The 17319-nt window shown below is 36.9% G+C and overlaps 1 protein-coding gene across 2 annotated transcripts in view; it reads left to right on the top strand.

Annotated features, from left to right (window-relative positions):
• The first annotated feature begins 4018 nt into the window (after window positions 1-4018).
• Window positions 4019-17319, top strand: part of slc38a3b (solute carrier family 38 member 3b) — a 32248-nt gene continuing 18947 nt past the window's right edge. The window contains exons 1-4 of one of the 2 annotated variants that reach the window (XM_084928852.1): window positions 4024-4446; window positions 16482-16647; window positions 17007-17027; window positions 17190-17271. In XM_084928852.1, coding sequence (XP_084784978.1) covers window positions 16544-16647; window positions 17007-17027; window positions 17190-17271 — 207 coding nt within the window. In that variant the 5' untranslated portion in view covers window positions 4024-4446; window positions 16482-16543. Of the gene's footprint in view, window positions 4447-16481; window positions 16648-17006; window positions 17028-17189; window positions 17272-17319 lie in introns of both variants that reach the window. The other variant, XM_084928853.1, reaches the window with a different exon arrangement.

The following is a 17319-nucleotide window of genomic DNA, read 5'->3' as shown; positions in this document are numbered from 1 at the left end:
TGGAGATTTGGCATATTATTAGATGGTTAAGAGACCACTTTAGCCTCTGAAAAACAATAATTTGTGATTGCCAGGTTTTTGATGGATGACCACTGCTGCACTGTGGTGATATTTTGTACGCAGGCAAAAGAAGTCCAAGGTCAAAAACTTGTAAGTTGCGTTTTGTGGTTTATTTATCCAGTTTGGCAAGGAATAAACAAAGATAGAAAATTGCCCTGCAGTTCTTCCTGGCTGATTTACAAAGGCAAACAACAAAAACAAAACACAAAATTATGCAGTCATTAACCTGCAAATAAACCTTGTAAATAACCGAAAAATATAAAGTAAACCAAGAACAAATTTTAAAATAAAAAAAGAATAAATTGCTCCAACGCATCTTAAAACAGAAAAAAAACCTTGAAAGTGATATTAATTCTTCACATAAAGAGTTGGTCATGTGGATGCTAGCAGTTTGTATGAAACACGATATATCTCTCAGATTGTTTCATGACTCTCATCATCTTTCATTCTTTGATGTTTTCACTTCTTAGGAAGAAATGTCCTGAACCTCAAACTCACTTCTTTTAGGCACATATATTGCAAGAAAGAGTACAAATTGATTACATATCTCACCTTTGTTCTGTGCTGTGTAAAGTGTTTCACCACTTCCTAAAGCCACGCCTAGAAAACCAGCTGGGAAATAGTAGAAGAAATCAAGCGCAGGACGTACGTCAGCAAGAATGTAGTGCTGTTTTCTTTAGCTCCTCTTATGTAATACCATTATGTTCCAGTCACAGAGCTAGTAGTCTCTTTTTTACATTTTTGATGACACTTTTAAAACAAACAACCAGCACATGATTTTTTTTAATGAACTGAAAACTGAACAGACTTGAAAATATTGTAGAAATTGAGTGGAGATGTGTACTTTGCATGTTTTTGTATTGGTAAGGAGAGCATTTAAAGACTTTTTAAGAGATGCCTATCTCTGTGGGACAATAATTATAGAAATACGTGAGAGACACAAAGTGCTGCTTTTCTGTTTGTCTTTTTAGTCAACTACTGCAAGTTGTTTAGCTAAAAATGTTCCAGCTGATCAGTCTGTTGAAATGTTTTGTACTTTTCATGTAAACATTACTTTAAGCACATTATCTGAAGCAAGCATCAAATCAAGACATGTCACCTTTCCTCTCCTAAGCACAACCACAATGAATGAGTGATCTGTTAGCCAGCTTGTGCTAAAAAAAAAAAGGTATTGTCTAATGAAGTTGTATGTGAAAAAGCTTGGCAGTGATTCTCTTGGCAAAGAGAATCATCGCTAAATCTGCAGCATTACTTCCGTGCCTTGAACTACTGCTTTGCTTCATATTTAGCACGTCTAGTGTGATGGATGAAGGCAGCTGTTTTCAGGAAAAGGCTCTAAAAGCTCACTAAGCACCAAACTGCAATGTTAGCACCTATCTGCTGAACAAATGTGAAGCATTTTGAACCAGAATAGCTATAAGCACATAGCAAATAAGAAGAAAAAGCCAAGCTAAAATCTCTCTGATTCAACTCTACATATGGTTAAGCAGTAAGACAAATATGACAAATAGATCATGTGATCCCACTTGTTAAAAGATGAAAACTTGGCATCACTCAAAAATATGCATCTTACACCATTTAGTGCAGGATATTGGTGATCTCAGACTGGGTTATTGTTTCAGTCACTCCAATACATGCTCAGTCCTCTTGAAAAGTCAGGGGAATTGAGTGTATAAATATCACCATCTGTTATTGTTGTGTTTTGAGGCTCCTCTGAGCTGTTCTGCATTTAACATTTACTTACTGTTTGGGCCAAATTTGACCTCTTTTGAGATGTGATTATAGTAAAAAAAAAATACCCTGTATAATATCCATATAGATGGTAGTTATGGTGATGTTTTTATGAAAACAGCAATCCGATTACTTTTTTCTAGTAACGAGTAAAGTAAGGGATTACTATTGCAAAAACGGTAATTAGATTACCGTTACTTTCCCGTAGGAACGCTGCGTTACTGCGTTACTAAAACCGTGATTTTTTTGCGAGAATGTCTCATGACAGTGACGTAGGCGAGTGCGACTTTCCTGACAACAGCTGTGTGCAGATCAACAATGGATCATATATCGAGTGCGGGAGAGAGTATGAGCATGCAGCGTTTAAAGCGTGGAAGTACTGACCTTACTTTGAGTTTGATTCCATAAAAAGTGACAAAAACATTAGTGTCCGTTGTGCGTGGGAAGAAAACTTCTTTTTACAGCGGAAAAAAACCCCTAAACTTCCAAGCAAGCACCAAGTGCGCTATGAGGTAATGGGAAATTCACAGAGAAACTCGCGGATTCTTCCACTGACCGCTGCGGCTCACCTGCACCAGGGTAAACCTCCGCCTACGCCACTCCTGCTTTACAGGTGAAAATAGAGCAAAAGGACCGCTAGTCTTTGACTTTATTTATTTTCTGCTGTGTTTTACTTGCATCTATTTGAAAGACTGAGTGTTAACACAAAAAATATATATATTTTATGTGCTGGAATGTGCAGAAAATAGGTTTAAATATTAAACAAATTTCTTCCAGTCAGAGAATGTTGCATATAATTACATTTTTGCTTGATGCATAAAGTTAAAAGATTAAAACTAATAAAACAAGTTTTAAAAAGAGACTTTTCCATTTGATTACATTTTGTATGATGGATTATGTAGAAAAAGTAGAATTGGGCTGAAAGATCTATCTTTTTATCACCTATTCAGGTTGTAAATCATGTTTTTAAAAAGTAACTAAGTAACTAAGTAATTAATTACTTTTGAAAATAAGTAATCAGTAAAGTAACGGGATTACTTTTTGGGTGAAGTAATCAGTAATTAGTTACTGATTACTTTTGACCAACACTGGTGAGGAGTAATGATAGTAATGGTTATATGGTTGTCTAGTAAATCCCAGCATTTTCAGAAGGTTATCGCCATTTCACTTTCTAAAGTATATTTGAACCCTTATAGCTGTTGTGTTTTTATGTCTTGAACAAAGCAGAAATAAGGTTTCCCTGCTCTCTGAAACATCCATTAAGAATTAATCATCTATTTGTTGGCTGTTTATACATTCTAAACAGATCTGTAGTTCAGATTTTGATATTATAAAGAAATTATTGGCTTTGGTCAAAACTCACCAGGACCCTACAGTGAAGGCAAAGACATGTGGGGTTAAGGGTTAAGAATGTGTTTATGGAGGTGTGAATGAGCATTAATCTGTTAATTAGCGTCTCTAAATCTTCCTTCAATCAGCATGACCTCTAGAGGACGCTAAAGTGACATTTAATTTAGGTTGTCTTTTGCTTAAAATAATTTAATGTCGTGGCAACAGTGTAAAACTACATGATTCATTTCTGCAGTATAACCATACCTTTATGATATACTTGTAAGCTATGTAATTGCCAGTTATTTGATCCAATCTGGGTTGCAACTCTTGCTTCACACTAGGCTTGTTTATTTTATGTTTTAATATTTTATCTACAACTACACTATTTTTGTCTTTCATTGGTTTCCTTTTATGGTCTATTCTACTGAATTCTGATAATTGTCTGTATTTGTGCAGCTGCTGGCTGGTGATATTTCAGGTTAAGATATCGTAAACTTTAATAACTCATACCTGCACCAAAGCCACATCTAAAAATCAATTTATTGATTTAGATTAAGAAAAATAAATACATAAAAGAAAGTGTGATCCATTAGTAAATACTTGTCTGAGTGCCAGAAGCAAACAAGTGACCTCCTCACCTTTGCAATTTTTTGTGAGCGAGCAGAGGAAACCACTGGATCCAACACAAGACACACAATTTAAGAAAAATAATGTACTAATACAGCTTTTCAGTGCAGGAACCACGGCATGCGGAATATAGGGAGACAAAGATGAACGCGCGTATTTGGCACTGTCGGGCTTTTAAAAGCTTTCAGACAATTAGGACACGTATGTGAAACTTAGCAGGACGTCTCCTCTATTATCAGACAGATCTAAAGAGCCGTGCAGTTAAGTTCTTCATTCCGAAGACTTGAGTAATCGCTGCCTGCTGAAAGTCAGATTTTTTTTTTCTCATATTCGCTCACAGGCTCACTCACAGAACCAAGTGGCTGAAAACTACATCGAGCAACGCGGCTAAATACCCGGCGGGGGCGGCGGAGGTTGCAAAGGAGGCGGACCTACCACGACCCCCACAGTTGGAGCTTCAAATGGTTTTACAATGCAGACCATCTCTCAAAGAACAGTTTGTGGCCACTGCATTGGAAAGAGACGGTACAAATGTGCGTAAAAATCCACGAATACAGATAGACAGATAGATGGGCAACTCTCACCTTCCCTGAGGAAAAGAAAGACACGCGAAACGCACGAAAGGAGAGCGAGGTCATCAGATTGTTCCCACTTACCAGCGGAATTATCGTGGAAGCTTCGTGATACGAGCTTTTGGTAAGACATCACAATCCTGTCTTTTTTATTTATTTGTTTTATTTATTTATTTATTTATTAGGGGAATGGCTTTGTTACTTGTTGTGACTGACATATTTCCAGGTTTTTCTGCCTTCACTGAGAGGTGGACACTTGTAAAATAATACTTTACCTTTATTGCAATCTTTTGATTTTCATTCAACCACGGAGGAATATAGTAACCTAAGGGGAAAGCAATGAAGAAGACATAAAGGAAATTGTAGCTTCACTCTTTGGATATATAGGCTATAGCTTTGTTTCCTAAAAGGGGGGTGATCAATGAAGAAAGAATAGCATGCTCGGTCCCTCTGGAGTGAGCGCCAAGAGCAGATGTCACGACCATGCGTTTCATCCAGGGCAACAAACTGGTGCTCATCCATTGTTGTTGTGAATCTTTCTTAAATATAAACCGATGCGCCTGAAAGTTACTGTAGCGCAGTTGCAACAGGTAAATCCAAGCTGGACGAATGCCTACGTGAGCAGTATGTGACACAGAAACGGCTTTGGTCGCTTATATGATTCCTATTTTCAGCTAATTTTTTTCACAGGAAGGTGTAAAACTTTGACATGTTGTGACCCCAGTGTCCCAGTATTCTTACAGGTTGTAGAACAGGGTACTTCCCTGCGGTTTAGGCTGTAGCACATGCAGGCACATGGTATGGAGTAGCTAAGCCCTTTCCTTTTCCTCCTCTTAGCGAAACCATATCCGACGGAAACTAAAATTTTTTCCGACTTAGTTCACCACAAGGTGACAAACATCTAACAACGGCAAGAGTGGATCAGTAGCTATAAACACCAGAAGGAACTAAGAGCAGCCCTTTAAAGCACTTTAAAGTCTGCCTTTGTTACTGTGGGCTGAAGATTAAGCGCGATTACATTATTACATTTCATTTCTATGTTGTGTCACTGAGGTTTTTGTGAACTAAATATTCGCTGCTTTTCTGTTTTCTTAAGCTGAATGTGTCTTGATTTGTATCAGGCTACTTCTGCTGTATTTTTACTTGATTTATTTATTTGTGGTCATTTTAATTTAGATAATGCTGTGAAATGGATTTTTATCCCATTCTAAGTATAAACTAGGCTTATGTGTTGACCAATAAAGAGGCTACAGTTCAGTTCAGTTAAATAAATAAATAAATTGTAACGGGTAATAAATACATTTAAAATGAGCCATTTCCAGCTGAAGATGCCTAAAATAAACTGGTTTCAGCTACTTGACTGTGAGCATTTGTTTTGTGAGAAACTGAAAACCAAATGGTAGTACAACAAGATGATGGGTGGAAGATTAGTGAGAGTGACACTTTTTGTTTTTTTAATTTTTGCATACAGTGTGCATTCTAGCTCTGAGTATATAATTAAGAATTTACAGTGGCTGTTTATGTTGAAAAGTTGCTTAACTGTAAAGTGTTCTGCAGCAATAATAACAATACTTACAGTAAAACTGTTTGGGCCAGGTGGTTTCATGAAGCTGCAGTTTTGTTTTTCTTTGTTTTGAAATCAGCATAACAGCTTGTGTTAATGTAGGATAAAACTTAACAAGTGGACTGCAGGCGGCTGGCTTAGATTTTCCTTTTGCTGGAAATGTGTGGAAATGTGGTAGGTGGGGAAATGGTGAATGTTTTTCTGCAATGGCTGTCAAGATCTTTCGACCCCAAGCTGCTTAAATGCGTGTGTTGACTAGATGTGTTCGACTGTGACATATTGGGGGAAAAAAAAATTGGTTTCCAGGTACTGTGAGAGAGGGTGTATGTGTTTGACTTTGGTCCCTATCGAAACCCCAGTGTGGGGTTTTGTCCTGGGGTCATTATAGTGCAGAATGAGCAGATAAGCCTTGTGTGGTGAACAAAGTGGCTAGGAGTTTGAGCAGGAACCTGACAGGTGCACAGTGCATGGAAGTCAGTGTTTTATCCATGTGGGACGCAGCCAGCTGTACTCATGTGTCACATTAAAGAGACCTGTGAAATGTTGTATTTAAGTCAGTCTAACTGTCATGTGTCAGGTTATTATTATCTTTGTCATGGGTCTCATAATCTTTGTGGCCAGTGTCTATTTATATTGAAGTCATTAGAAAGTCATAGTCGTTTATTGATATTGTTTATAATGTGTGGCAAAAATACATTTTGTTCAGCATTTTATGAGACAGTTAAGATTGAAAAGAGAGCTCTAATTCTGTTCAGAGTGGATTTTTTAAGCTTTTATCCCCCAAGTTTGTTCCCTGTGGATGAATATGCACTGACATGTTAATATATGATGACGGAAATATTCCACAATGAGCCATAGATTTTGTATTTATATTTGTACTTGTCCTAAAGAATTGCCTTGGCTATTTAGTCTAATGTTTTGTAACCCCAAGAAATCCCCTGAACGACAATTAATAATAATAAAATGTTAGATAGCAGCTGTTCAAATTTCAGCTCATTATTTCGATTTCTAACTCATAGCATTCATGCATCATTTTTGGCTGCAGCAGACATGTTTTCCAAGGAGTGCTGAGTGAAATCTACTCAACACCATACATCAGACAGAGTTAGACTGCCTGGAGAACATGAAAGAGTAAGATATTTCCCTCAGTAGAGACAATAACTGGACTTCAAATGAACAATAATGATAAATTCTGGATCTGATGGACAAAATTATTGCTCTGTGTGTACTGACCCATATGGGAAAGATTATAGAAAACACTAAGGTTTCCCATTCCCCCGGTAAATGTTTAGGTTTTATGTCTATATCCCAAAAGCCTGACTTTACAATTTACTCATTAAAGTGGTCACTTTGATAGGTTTTCCTCATACAACATTATTACTGCATTCATTCTTCTTTCTCAAAACAGTGTTTCATGGAAAAATGTAAAAAGGGACACTCAATTGTTCAAATCATAATATGAGACATAAAAGCCCTCAGAGACAATGTAATAAAAACATACAACATAAAACATTTATTATTTTTTTTCCCCATGTAGTAACAAGGAATCAAAATATCCGTAGGCCTTTAAGCCAGGGTACCTGCTATAATGCTTCCACTGCAATCACTTTATTCTCGCATTGATGTCACATTTAATCATTTTGTATTTTTTAACTGTTCAAATAAAACAACACCCTGCACTGTCAGTAATTCACCCGTTAAAAATGAAAAATGCAACATTCTTGTGATGCAGTGTAAAAGCTGCCTGAAACACATGCACAGAGTATAATTGCTCAGTACTTCCCGCTGCAAACTCCTGGTTACCAAACTGTGCTTCAGAAAAATGTCCTGCAGTTTATCAAGTAATCATAATTAATGAGAGTTAACTATTTGCTTAAATAACTTACCAAACTGTTTTGGCTAAAAATTAAATCAAACAGCCCCTTTAAAAAAAAGCTGGTTGTAGTTACTTCTTACTTCCTTTTGATAACTGTAGGACATGTGCTTTTAATATTAAAAGAAATATAGTTGGTTTATTATTATTGCACTGCACTGATTTTTCACTTTACTCACATATGGCACAGATATATATGGTTAATTCTTGTTATTCAGAAGATCTTCTTTGTAACACTGTAGATTACAAAAAAAAAAAAAATAGTGTTTGTTAATAAACACTTAATTACAGCTGATAAATATATGGAATCTCTTATTCTCAAGGTACAAAGTCATGCTACTAATCTTGGCCTGTCTTGTTAGATAGTTGAAGTTGAGAGTTCATTTAAAGAAAGCATTACAGTGGCTTTATTGACACTAAAGCCTCCTTAACTGCTTTAGTGCTAATAAAGCATAATAATTGCATAATTTGCACAATGTAAAATACATCTATGTATTTGCTGGGTTTCAACACGATACAAATTTTTTTTTTTTTAACTATTTTTTTTACTACAAATGGGCAAAATCAGTTCAAAACCATGGTAGCAACAAATGTAAAACTCTTCTAAAAGGATCAAGACATTACTGATAACTCAAGCTGTCTTTGAACCATCCTGGTTAAACTAATTTGAAGTATCTTTTACTGTCTTCTTTCCATGGTGACTTCGTTCTGTGTTATCAAGCCTGAAACCCGGTGCTGTTCTCTATAACTGCATATGTGCGCTTGTCTGTTGTATTTTGTTTCTTTGTGTTTTTGTCATGAACCTACGTACGTTTGAGCGTTTTTATCTTCTGTGTTAAAAACAGTGACTATATAATGATTGCATAATAAAATGTGAATCATAAATAAAATGTCCTACTCTTTTTTTAAATTTTGCTTTATTATTGTCTATAACATTTTACATCTAGCATTAATTATAAAGATTGTAGACAGGAGAGTCTGGGAAAACTTGCATAAATAATCATAAATAATAGCTTTTATATCTACTCGGACCTGTACAGGTGCTTGTACTGACTTCCTTTGGAACAATTCGGGATGTATCAATTAGGCTTAAAATAAATTTGACATTTTATGGTTCCCTAGATCCTAAAGTGTCAGCCTCTGGGATGTGTAACTGACAACTTCACCTACCATCAGGGTGCACCTGAACACCCGTACTGATGAAATATGGGGAGGTTTGTTGGGCTGTTTGCTATTGCTCTACAAATCATCCTTTATCGGACAACTGAGCCTAATGTTTTCAACTAAATCTTTGTACAAACACAGACTGTATTGTCTACTTGCACAACTGCACATTGAATTATGTCCTTGTGTGCTTTCTAGTGGTGCTGCTTCATTTTATGACCCTTTAAATGATTTAGGCAGCTTGTATGTGATGACTAAGAAAAATAAGCCAAGATTATTTTATTGAATTTATAGAGGGTTCAACCTTAGAGATGGAAGACAGTTGTACCAAAGCATCAAGTTGCTTAAATAAATGTCTATCATGTTTATTTTTTACTTTATTTATGCAGTTCAGCAAAAAGGCAATTTCAGAACTACTTGGGGGTAGTTAAAGCTAAAAACAGAAATGTTTTATAGTTAACAGCACTCCCTTTTTTTGTTCCTGCAACTATTTTCTTTTTATGTAGTCTTTAACGTCCCCGTCTGTTTGATTTAACATACATTTGATGTTATACATTTGTATAATATATAATTTATACAATTCATTTCTAAATTAAACACCTCAGTTTTCCTTCAAAATGAATGGTTAGAATACTTTTAGTATACTTTCTAGTCATGCCTGTTTAAAGTAAAATAAATCATCTGTTCTTTTGAACTGCTTAAAACGTAAAGGTTTTAGTTGTTGAGAAACCTATCATGATAAATGGAAAGAATATGTAATTCAAGTTCTGGCTGTAATGCAAGACACGAGCATGTGGTCCCCTGGAAGCACGTGGATTAGGATGAGCTGGTGCTGCCAGGCGCTCTTGGCTGAACCTCGTGCCACATGCGCCTTTCTCATCTACATGTGCTTGCCTGCTCCCCACTGTCCCGTGTTTGTCGCGTGCATGCCCTGCTTTATGTCCTAGTGTCACAGGAATAGATGCTCTGGTTTTAATGATAAGAAAAAATATATAAATAGCTCCTCTTACTTGAACCTTTAACCTTGAATTGTCAAAAAAGAGAGAAAGAAATCAGCTAATCTTTAACCCTCCCACTTGTTCAAACATTTCAAATGTCAGATAAATATAGTAGTTCAAAATGAGACTTTTCAGTTTTTGTCACTTCGTTGCTGAAAACAAAACTCATTTGGAATCTATATAAAGTCTAAGAGTTATTGAAATTATGTTAAAGCAAGTTTTAAATTGATTCAATTCAATTCAATTCAATTTTATTTATATAGCGCCAAATCACAACAAAAGTCGCCTCAAGGCGCTTCATAGATACAGAGAAAAACCCAACAATCATATGACCCCCTATGAGCAAGCACTTTGGCGACAGTGGGAAGGAAAAACTCCCTTTTAACAGGAAGAAACCTCCGGCAGAACCAGGCTCAGGGAGGGGCGGCCATCTGCTGCGACCGGTTGGGGTGAGAGAAGGAAGACAGGATAAAGACATGCTGTGGAAGAGAGACAGAGGTTAATAACAGATATGATTCAATGCAGAGAGGTCTATTAATACATAGTGAGTGAGAAAGGTGACTGGAAAGGAAAAACTCAATGCATCTTGGGAATCCCCCGGCAGCCTACGTCTATTGCAGCATAACTAAGGGAGGATTCAGGGTCACCTGGTCCAGCCCTAACTATATGCTTTAGCAAAAAGGAAAGTTTTAAGCCTAATCTTAAAAGTAGAGATAGTTTCTGTCTCCTGAATCCAAACTGGAAGCTGGTTCCACAGAAGAGGGGCCTGAAAACTGAAGGCTCTGCCTCCCATTCTACTTTTAAATACTCTAGGAACAACAAGTAGGCCTGCAGAGCGAGAGCGAAGTGCTCTAATAGGGTGATATGGTACTAAAAGGTCATTAAGATAAGATGGGGCCTGATTATTTAAGACCTTGTATGTGAGGAGCAGGATTTTGAATTCAATTCTGGATTTAACAGGAAGCCAATGAAGGGAAGCCAAAACAGGAGAAATATGCTCTCTCCTTCTAGTCCCTGTCAGTACTCTTGCTGCAGCATTTTGGATTAGCTGAAGGCTTTTCAGTGAGTTTTTTGGACATCCTAATAATAATGAATTACAGTAGTCCAGCCTGGAAGTAATAAATGCATGAACTAGTTTTTCAGCGTCACTCTGAGACAGGATATTTCTAATTTTAGAGATGTTGCGCAAATGGAAGAAAGCAGTCTTACATATTTGTTTAATATGTGCGTTGAAGGACATGTCCTGGTCAAAAATGACTCCAAGGTTCCTCACAGCGTTACTGGAGGCCAAGGTAATGCCATCCAGAGTATGAATCTGGTTAGATACCATATTTCTAAGATTTTCAGGGCCGAGTACAATAACCTCAGTTTTATCTGAATTAAGAAGCAGAAAGTTAGCGGCCATCCAGGTCTTTATGTCTTTAAGACATTCCTGCAGTTTAACTAATTGGTGTGTGTTATCTGGCTTCATGGACAGATAGAGCTGGGTGTCATCTGCATAGCAGTGAAAATGTATGCTATGTCTTCTAATGATGCTGCCTAAGGGAAGCATGTATATTGTAAACAGAATTGGTCCTAGCACTGAACCCTGTGGAACTCCATAATTGACCTCAGTGTGTGAAGAGGACTCTCCATTTACATGCACAAATTGGAGTCTATTAGATAGATATGATACAAACCACTGCAGTGCAGTACCTGTAATACCTACAGCATGTTCTAATCGCTCTAATAGGATATTATGGTCGACAGTATCGAACGCTGCACTGAGGTCTAGCAGGACAAGCACAGAGATGAGTCCACTGTCAGAGGCCATAAGAAGATCATTTGTAACCTTCACTAAAGCTGTTTCTGTGCTGTGATGAGCTCTGAAACCTGACTGAAACTCTTCAAATAAACCATTCCTCTGCAGATGATCTGTTAGCTGTTTGACAACTACTCTTTCAAGGATTTTTGATATGAAAGGAAGGTTGGAGATTGGCCTATAATTAGCTAAGACTGCTGGGTCTAGAGATGGCTTTTTGAGTAAAGGTTTAACCACAGCCAGCTTGAAGGCCTGTGGTACATAGCCGATTATTAGAGATAGGTTGATCATATTTAAGATCGAAGAATTAATCAATGGCAGGACTTCTTTGAGCAGTTTTGTAGGAATGGGGTCTAAAAGACACGTTGATGGTTTGGAGGAAGTAATTATTGAAGTTAACTCAGAAAGATCAATTGGAGAAAAAGAGTCTAACTTAACATCAATGGTACTAAGAGTAGCTGTAGATAATATTACATCTGTGGGATGATTACTGGTAATTTGGCACCTTTTTAGAACCAGCCCGCATTTCAACAGGTTTTAGAGCTAAATTTCCACGTAGGTGGGGTAATTTCTTTGGAAAGAAAATGACCAAATTCACAGGTCGAATAGTTTTAGGAGTGAACGTCACAGATTTTCACGGGACACAAATTGAATGGGTAAACACTTAAAAACCCCAGGCTTCTGGATCAGTGACAAGCTATGCTCTTTAAAATGATGTTATATGTGTTACCATAAAGAAATGATTTGGCTTTAGTTTACTTTTGTGTTTTATAGGAACATTTAAGTGGAAATCACTGGCAAATATTTTCTGTATTTGTCAAAGTTCTATACTGAGATATGTCCCAGCTGTAGCAGCTGTGACATTTTCCTAATATTTCCTACAATTTTCAGAAACTTTTTCATGTGTCTATTAACTTTTTGTACTCTGAAAAAAGACTCTGAATCTAGAAAAATATGTGGAGCTGGTTTGATTTGTGATATTTCTTTGAAAACAACTTTTTTTAAAATTTAAATTTGATATGTATTTGCTAAGATATGCTGCAAAGTGCCTCATATCTATCATATCTACTTTTCACAATAATAAAGAATTCTCTGGTTTGGCAAAGCCACACTTCTGGTAAAATTTGTATACAAATCTGTTTTTAACATTTGAGCCAAATGTTATAAACTTTGTGGTAATTTGAGTCCTTCTACTTCTGTAACTAGTAATTATGTGGTACTATGTTGTCTTTTCAGTCCATAGTTTGGTAAATCCATTAGGATTTACGGTGCCATCTATAAAAGTCATGCTCCTGTCCTCCCACCTCTGTTCTTCAGTGTTGAGACAATATGGTAGTCCTGGCGAGCTTTGTGCCAAACATCCTGATGTCAAATATATTTATGTTGGTCAAGATCACGAGGAGCTCATTGAACAATGATTATTCAGTCATCAAATATATGTTGATGTTCTATAGCTAAATTGAATCTTGCAGTTTTGTACTGAATAGCAAACAAGCGTCAGACGCCATCCGCTGAGACTGACATTGTGCAATGTCCTTAACATTGTCCACACTGTCACAGAAACACTGGCTTCCATTGATAATCCCTGTGCCAAGTCTGAAGCACTTTCCCTTCTCATATTCACCTCTGCTCTCTGTGGTGTGATCTTAGTAGGACTACCATTGCGGCTCTGATTAGTGTTATGAATCAATTTATATTCCCAATTTCCCAAGACTTTTTATTTCCCAATTTGTCCTGCAACCGTGTTTTCACATATTTTTAGTTGGCCACCTCTGCTCTTGTAGCCTTTTTAAAGTTTCATCAGACTTTTTATTTCCCCTGACAGCTCTTCCCATACTTTTGAATAAAGAAATAAATGAGGAAGTTTAAATGTTCATGGGTTAATTTATAAGAGTGTTCTCAGTTGCACTCAGTTTTGTTTCAGTGATCATGCACACACGTGCACACTCACTTTGTTGCATGTGTTTCTACACTAAAACCTTTATTTTCATTCCCTCTAAATGAGGTTTTTTAGTGGTCATAAGAGGAAATTATGTACTTGTAACATTAGAAATAATGCAATAATTTAGAGAGAATACAGCCTTGAATAATTTGACATTTAACTGACATTGCCTAACCTTAACCATAATACTTTTTTATGGTTGTGGTTAGATTATGCTTTTTCTTGCATTAACAGTTTTATCATTTTTTAATGAACCAAACTGAGATTTTTCTTACTTTCCATGGTACTCTATGCAGTACGGAAGAGGATTAGGGCCACTGGAAAAAAAATCTGAGAAAAAAGTCAGAATTCTGACTTTTTTCTCAGAATTCAGGAAAAGAAGAAAAAAAAGACGTGCCCACTTTTTCTTTTCCCAGTGGCCCTAATCCTCTTCCATAATGCAGCCCTGTGAAACACAGAGTAGTCTATGTTTCAGTAGATCCACCTTTAGCACCGATAACTCAAAGTAATCTTTTTCTGTTTGACTTTATCAGTCTCTTCCATTATTGAGGAGGAATTTTGGCCCACTCTTCTTCTTAATAACACTGCTTCAGTTCATTTACATTTGTAACCATTCATTTATGGGCAGAGTTGTTCAGGTCTCACAGCAGCATTTCAATCAGGTTGAGGTCTGGACTTTGACTGTGTCATTGCAACATCTTGATTCTTTTCTTTTTTAGCCATTCTGCTGTAGATTTGCTGCTGTGGTTGGGATCATTATCCAGTTGTATGACCAAGTTGGGGCCAAGATTTTGCTGTAGGACAGATGGCCTCACATTTAGAGTACTGGCATACGGACAGCAAGGTGCCCACGACCTGTGGCAAACAGCAAGCCCAAATGATCTTGACAACTGTGTTTGGCAGCTGATATGTTGCATTTGTTGCATTTTGTTCTCACCATGCATGGTGCTGTGTATTATGGTCAAGACATATATGTTGGGTTTTAGATATATAGAAGACCACAACAGAACAGTCAATGCTGTATTTAGGTATAAACATGGTAAAGTCACGAGACAAAACAATAGGCTCTTGTTGTGTTTACTGTAAATTCAGTGATCCAAACATAATGACTGTAGTTTCACTCACCATGAGAGGCACAACATTTTGAAGAGCTCTACATGTTTACATTTCTAAGTTTGATTTATTTTTGCTTGTTTGTGATTGCTTTTCGTGTGATGGCCAACACTAATCATAAATTGTATCACAAAGTGTATTTCAATTTGAAAATAGCATTCACACAACATTTTCTCCTCTGAATTTACCTCACTGGAAATAATTGCTGTCAAAGGCCAGTGTTGCAACAGGAAGTGTTTACATCAGGGGGTTTTAGGCTAGGGGATTGAGGCTACGTTAAGGGACGTGGTATCATTGAGCAAATACTGACTCACCAGATAACATGGTGCAAGGTATCAGTAATGTTAGGTATTTTTTCTTTTTAATTTAATATCCAGATTTAGATCTTCTTTTTTTAATTGATGAAAGGTATTCATAAATTTGAAGAGCTCAGTACTCGATTATATTGTGAAGCAGCACGCAGTGTCCTCTCAAGTTTCTTTCCTAGCTTCAGTGGCATTGTATCAATGACACTCTTTAATTGTACACTATGAATAGCCACAGCAGTGATCTTCTGGCAGAGAGGACACTGTGAACACAATTGAGCTGCTCTACCCTGGTCACAGCGGAAACTACTAACAACACACCATTGTCTGTCTAAGTTCTCACTGAAGTATAGAAGAGTATTTATTTCTGTTAAAAAGTCTGAGGCAAATTTTAAAGAGCTATTAATTACAGGCTTGCTAATGATAAATGACAAATACTCTGACATTCTCTTCTGACTGTAACTGTGAATACAGCGTCCCCCACACTGATGCTACTGTTAAACTGTATAATTATAGTAGCCTCATAATAGCTGTTTTGGAAAGCGCTTTCTCTGTTATTTGAAGCATTTTGTTGTGAGTGATCTGGCATCTCGTTTAATCATACTCATGTTTATATTCATCATCAAGGCCACAGTGTCATTGTGTGGGGATGTCAGCAGTAGCACTAAAAATCGAGGGATCTGGAATATAAAAGACAAGAGCAAATACAGTTATAAAAAAAAAGTACTCTGACTGTGGACTTTGCCTTAGTGATCCTGACTTGTTTGCTTTGCTCCATTCTGAAGTTCTGGAAAGCAGAACATGCATCGTCATATTTCATCCTCACATTTGATTATTTGCAGTTCAGTGTATGGACTGCAGAAACTTCTGAAAAAGAACGAATGAGGTCAGATCATGTTGTCAGGCGTGTTGAACGTCACTCTTTTGACTCTGAGTCATTCCTGTGCTGTACAGATGTATTCTGGATAGAAAAAAATGATAACGTCGTGAACACAACATTTTGTTCCAATTTCTAAAAAAGAAAATTAGGCAAAAACAAATGACTTGTTTGTGGCTTGTAAAGTTTAGCTTTCAGTGACGTGGCACAGACAAAGGCAGCCCCACAGCATATTTCTAGGCCCTCTCTGAAAAGAAGGATTGTATATAAGGGTTTCTTCAGGTCCACCCTTTTCAAGTTTAACAAACTTGCAGAGATGTATATAAGGATATTTTTCACATGGACTAATCAAAAGTCTATGAACTTTTAGAGAAAACTTGTGTTTCCACAAGCATTAAAAAAGTAGCTGATTGTCTACAACAGGCTGGCTGAAACAGCGTGTCTTGAGGGCCATTAAGCATGTTAAGTGTGTTAATTGTCTGATATGTTATCTGACTCATGTTTTTTCCACCTCTGCCCTAGATATTCAAGTCACTCATAAGAACTGCTTTAATCGAACGCATACACCAAACAGAGCTTGAATTATGGAGCCTCTTCAATCAGAGATGAACATATTATCAAACGGGAAAAGTCATGACCTCGGCGATGATGTGGGTGTGCCATTGAAAACAATGCTAGATGAGGATCAGTGAGTATTCTTTCCTTATGAATGGCTGCCTTTGTTTAATACAGCTTGAAGCAAGTATTTTTTACGCTTTCCTTTTTGTCTTTCTCTAGTTATACTTGTGTGAAAGCCACAATCTCATAAATCCAATTAACCAATATTATTTTAAATTCAAATGTCACTGCTAAAGCTAAAAGCAGATGTTTGATTTGTTTTTGCTTACTGTTGTCACTATGATAATTCTCCATTAATAGTGACAATGATGAACAAGATAACAGATGTGGTGAACCACATAAAGTATAACTTCATAAATAATATTCGCTTTTTTAAATGCATGTTTACCTTGTTTTTGTGCTCGCCTCAACTGGTGGATCCATATACAGAAATGGCACTCAAACAGTCAGGTATGTTTGCAGAGATTTACGTCAAGGGTTTTCAGCTACATATTTGCTCATTACGTCACCTTCAAAGCACATGATTTGCTAGAGTCTGCAGACGATGTTTGCTCACTTTCTCAGTGGTGGACGGAAATGCCATCAATTAACACCTGCAAATCTGGCCTCTAGATATGAAGAGCCTGATGATGGACTGGAGAACGAGGAATTTTTGCCCAACGAAGGCGGAAAGAAACCCATACGTTTCACAGATGTAAGTGAGAAACCCAACAATTGTAGCTATATAACATAGGTAACAACA

The sequence above is a fragment of the Perissodus microlepis genome, chromosome 5, assembly GCF_051167445.1.
Source record: "Perissodus microlepis isolate ML-2025 ecotype Zambia chromosome 5, ASM5116744v1, whole genome shotgun sequence".
NCBI classification, from domain to species: domain Eukaryota; kingdom Metazoa; phylum Chordata; class Actinopteri; order Cichliformes; family Cichlidae; genus Perissodus; species Perissodus microlepis.
The sequence above is the reverse complement of the archived record's forward strand: the minus strand, read 5'-3'. Positions and strand labels throughout refer to the sequence as shown.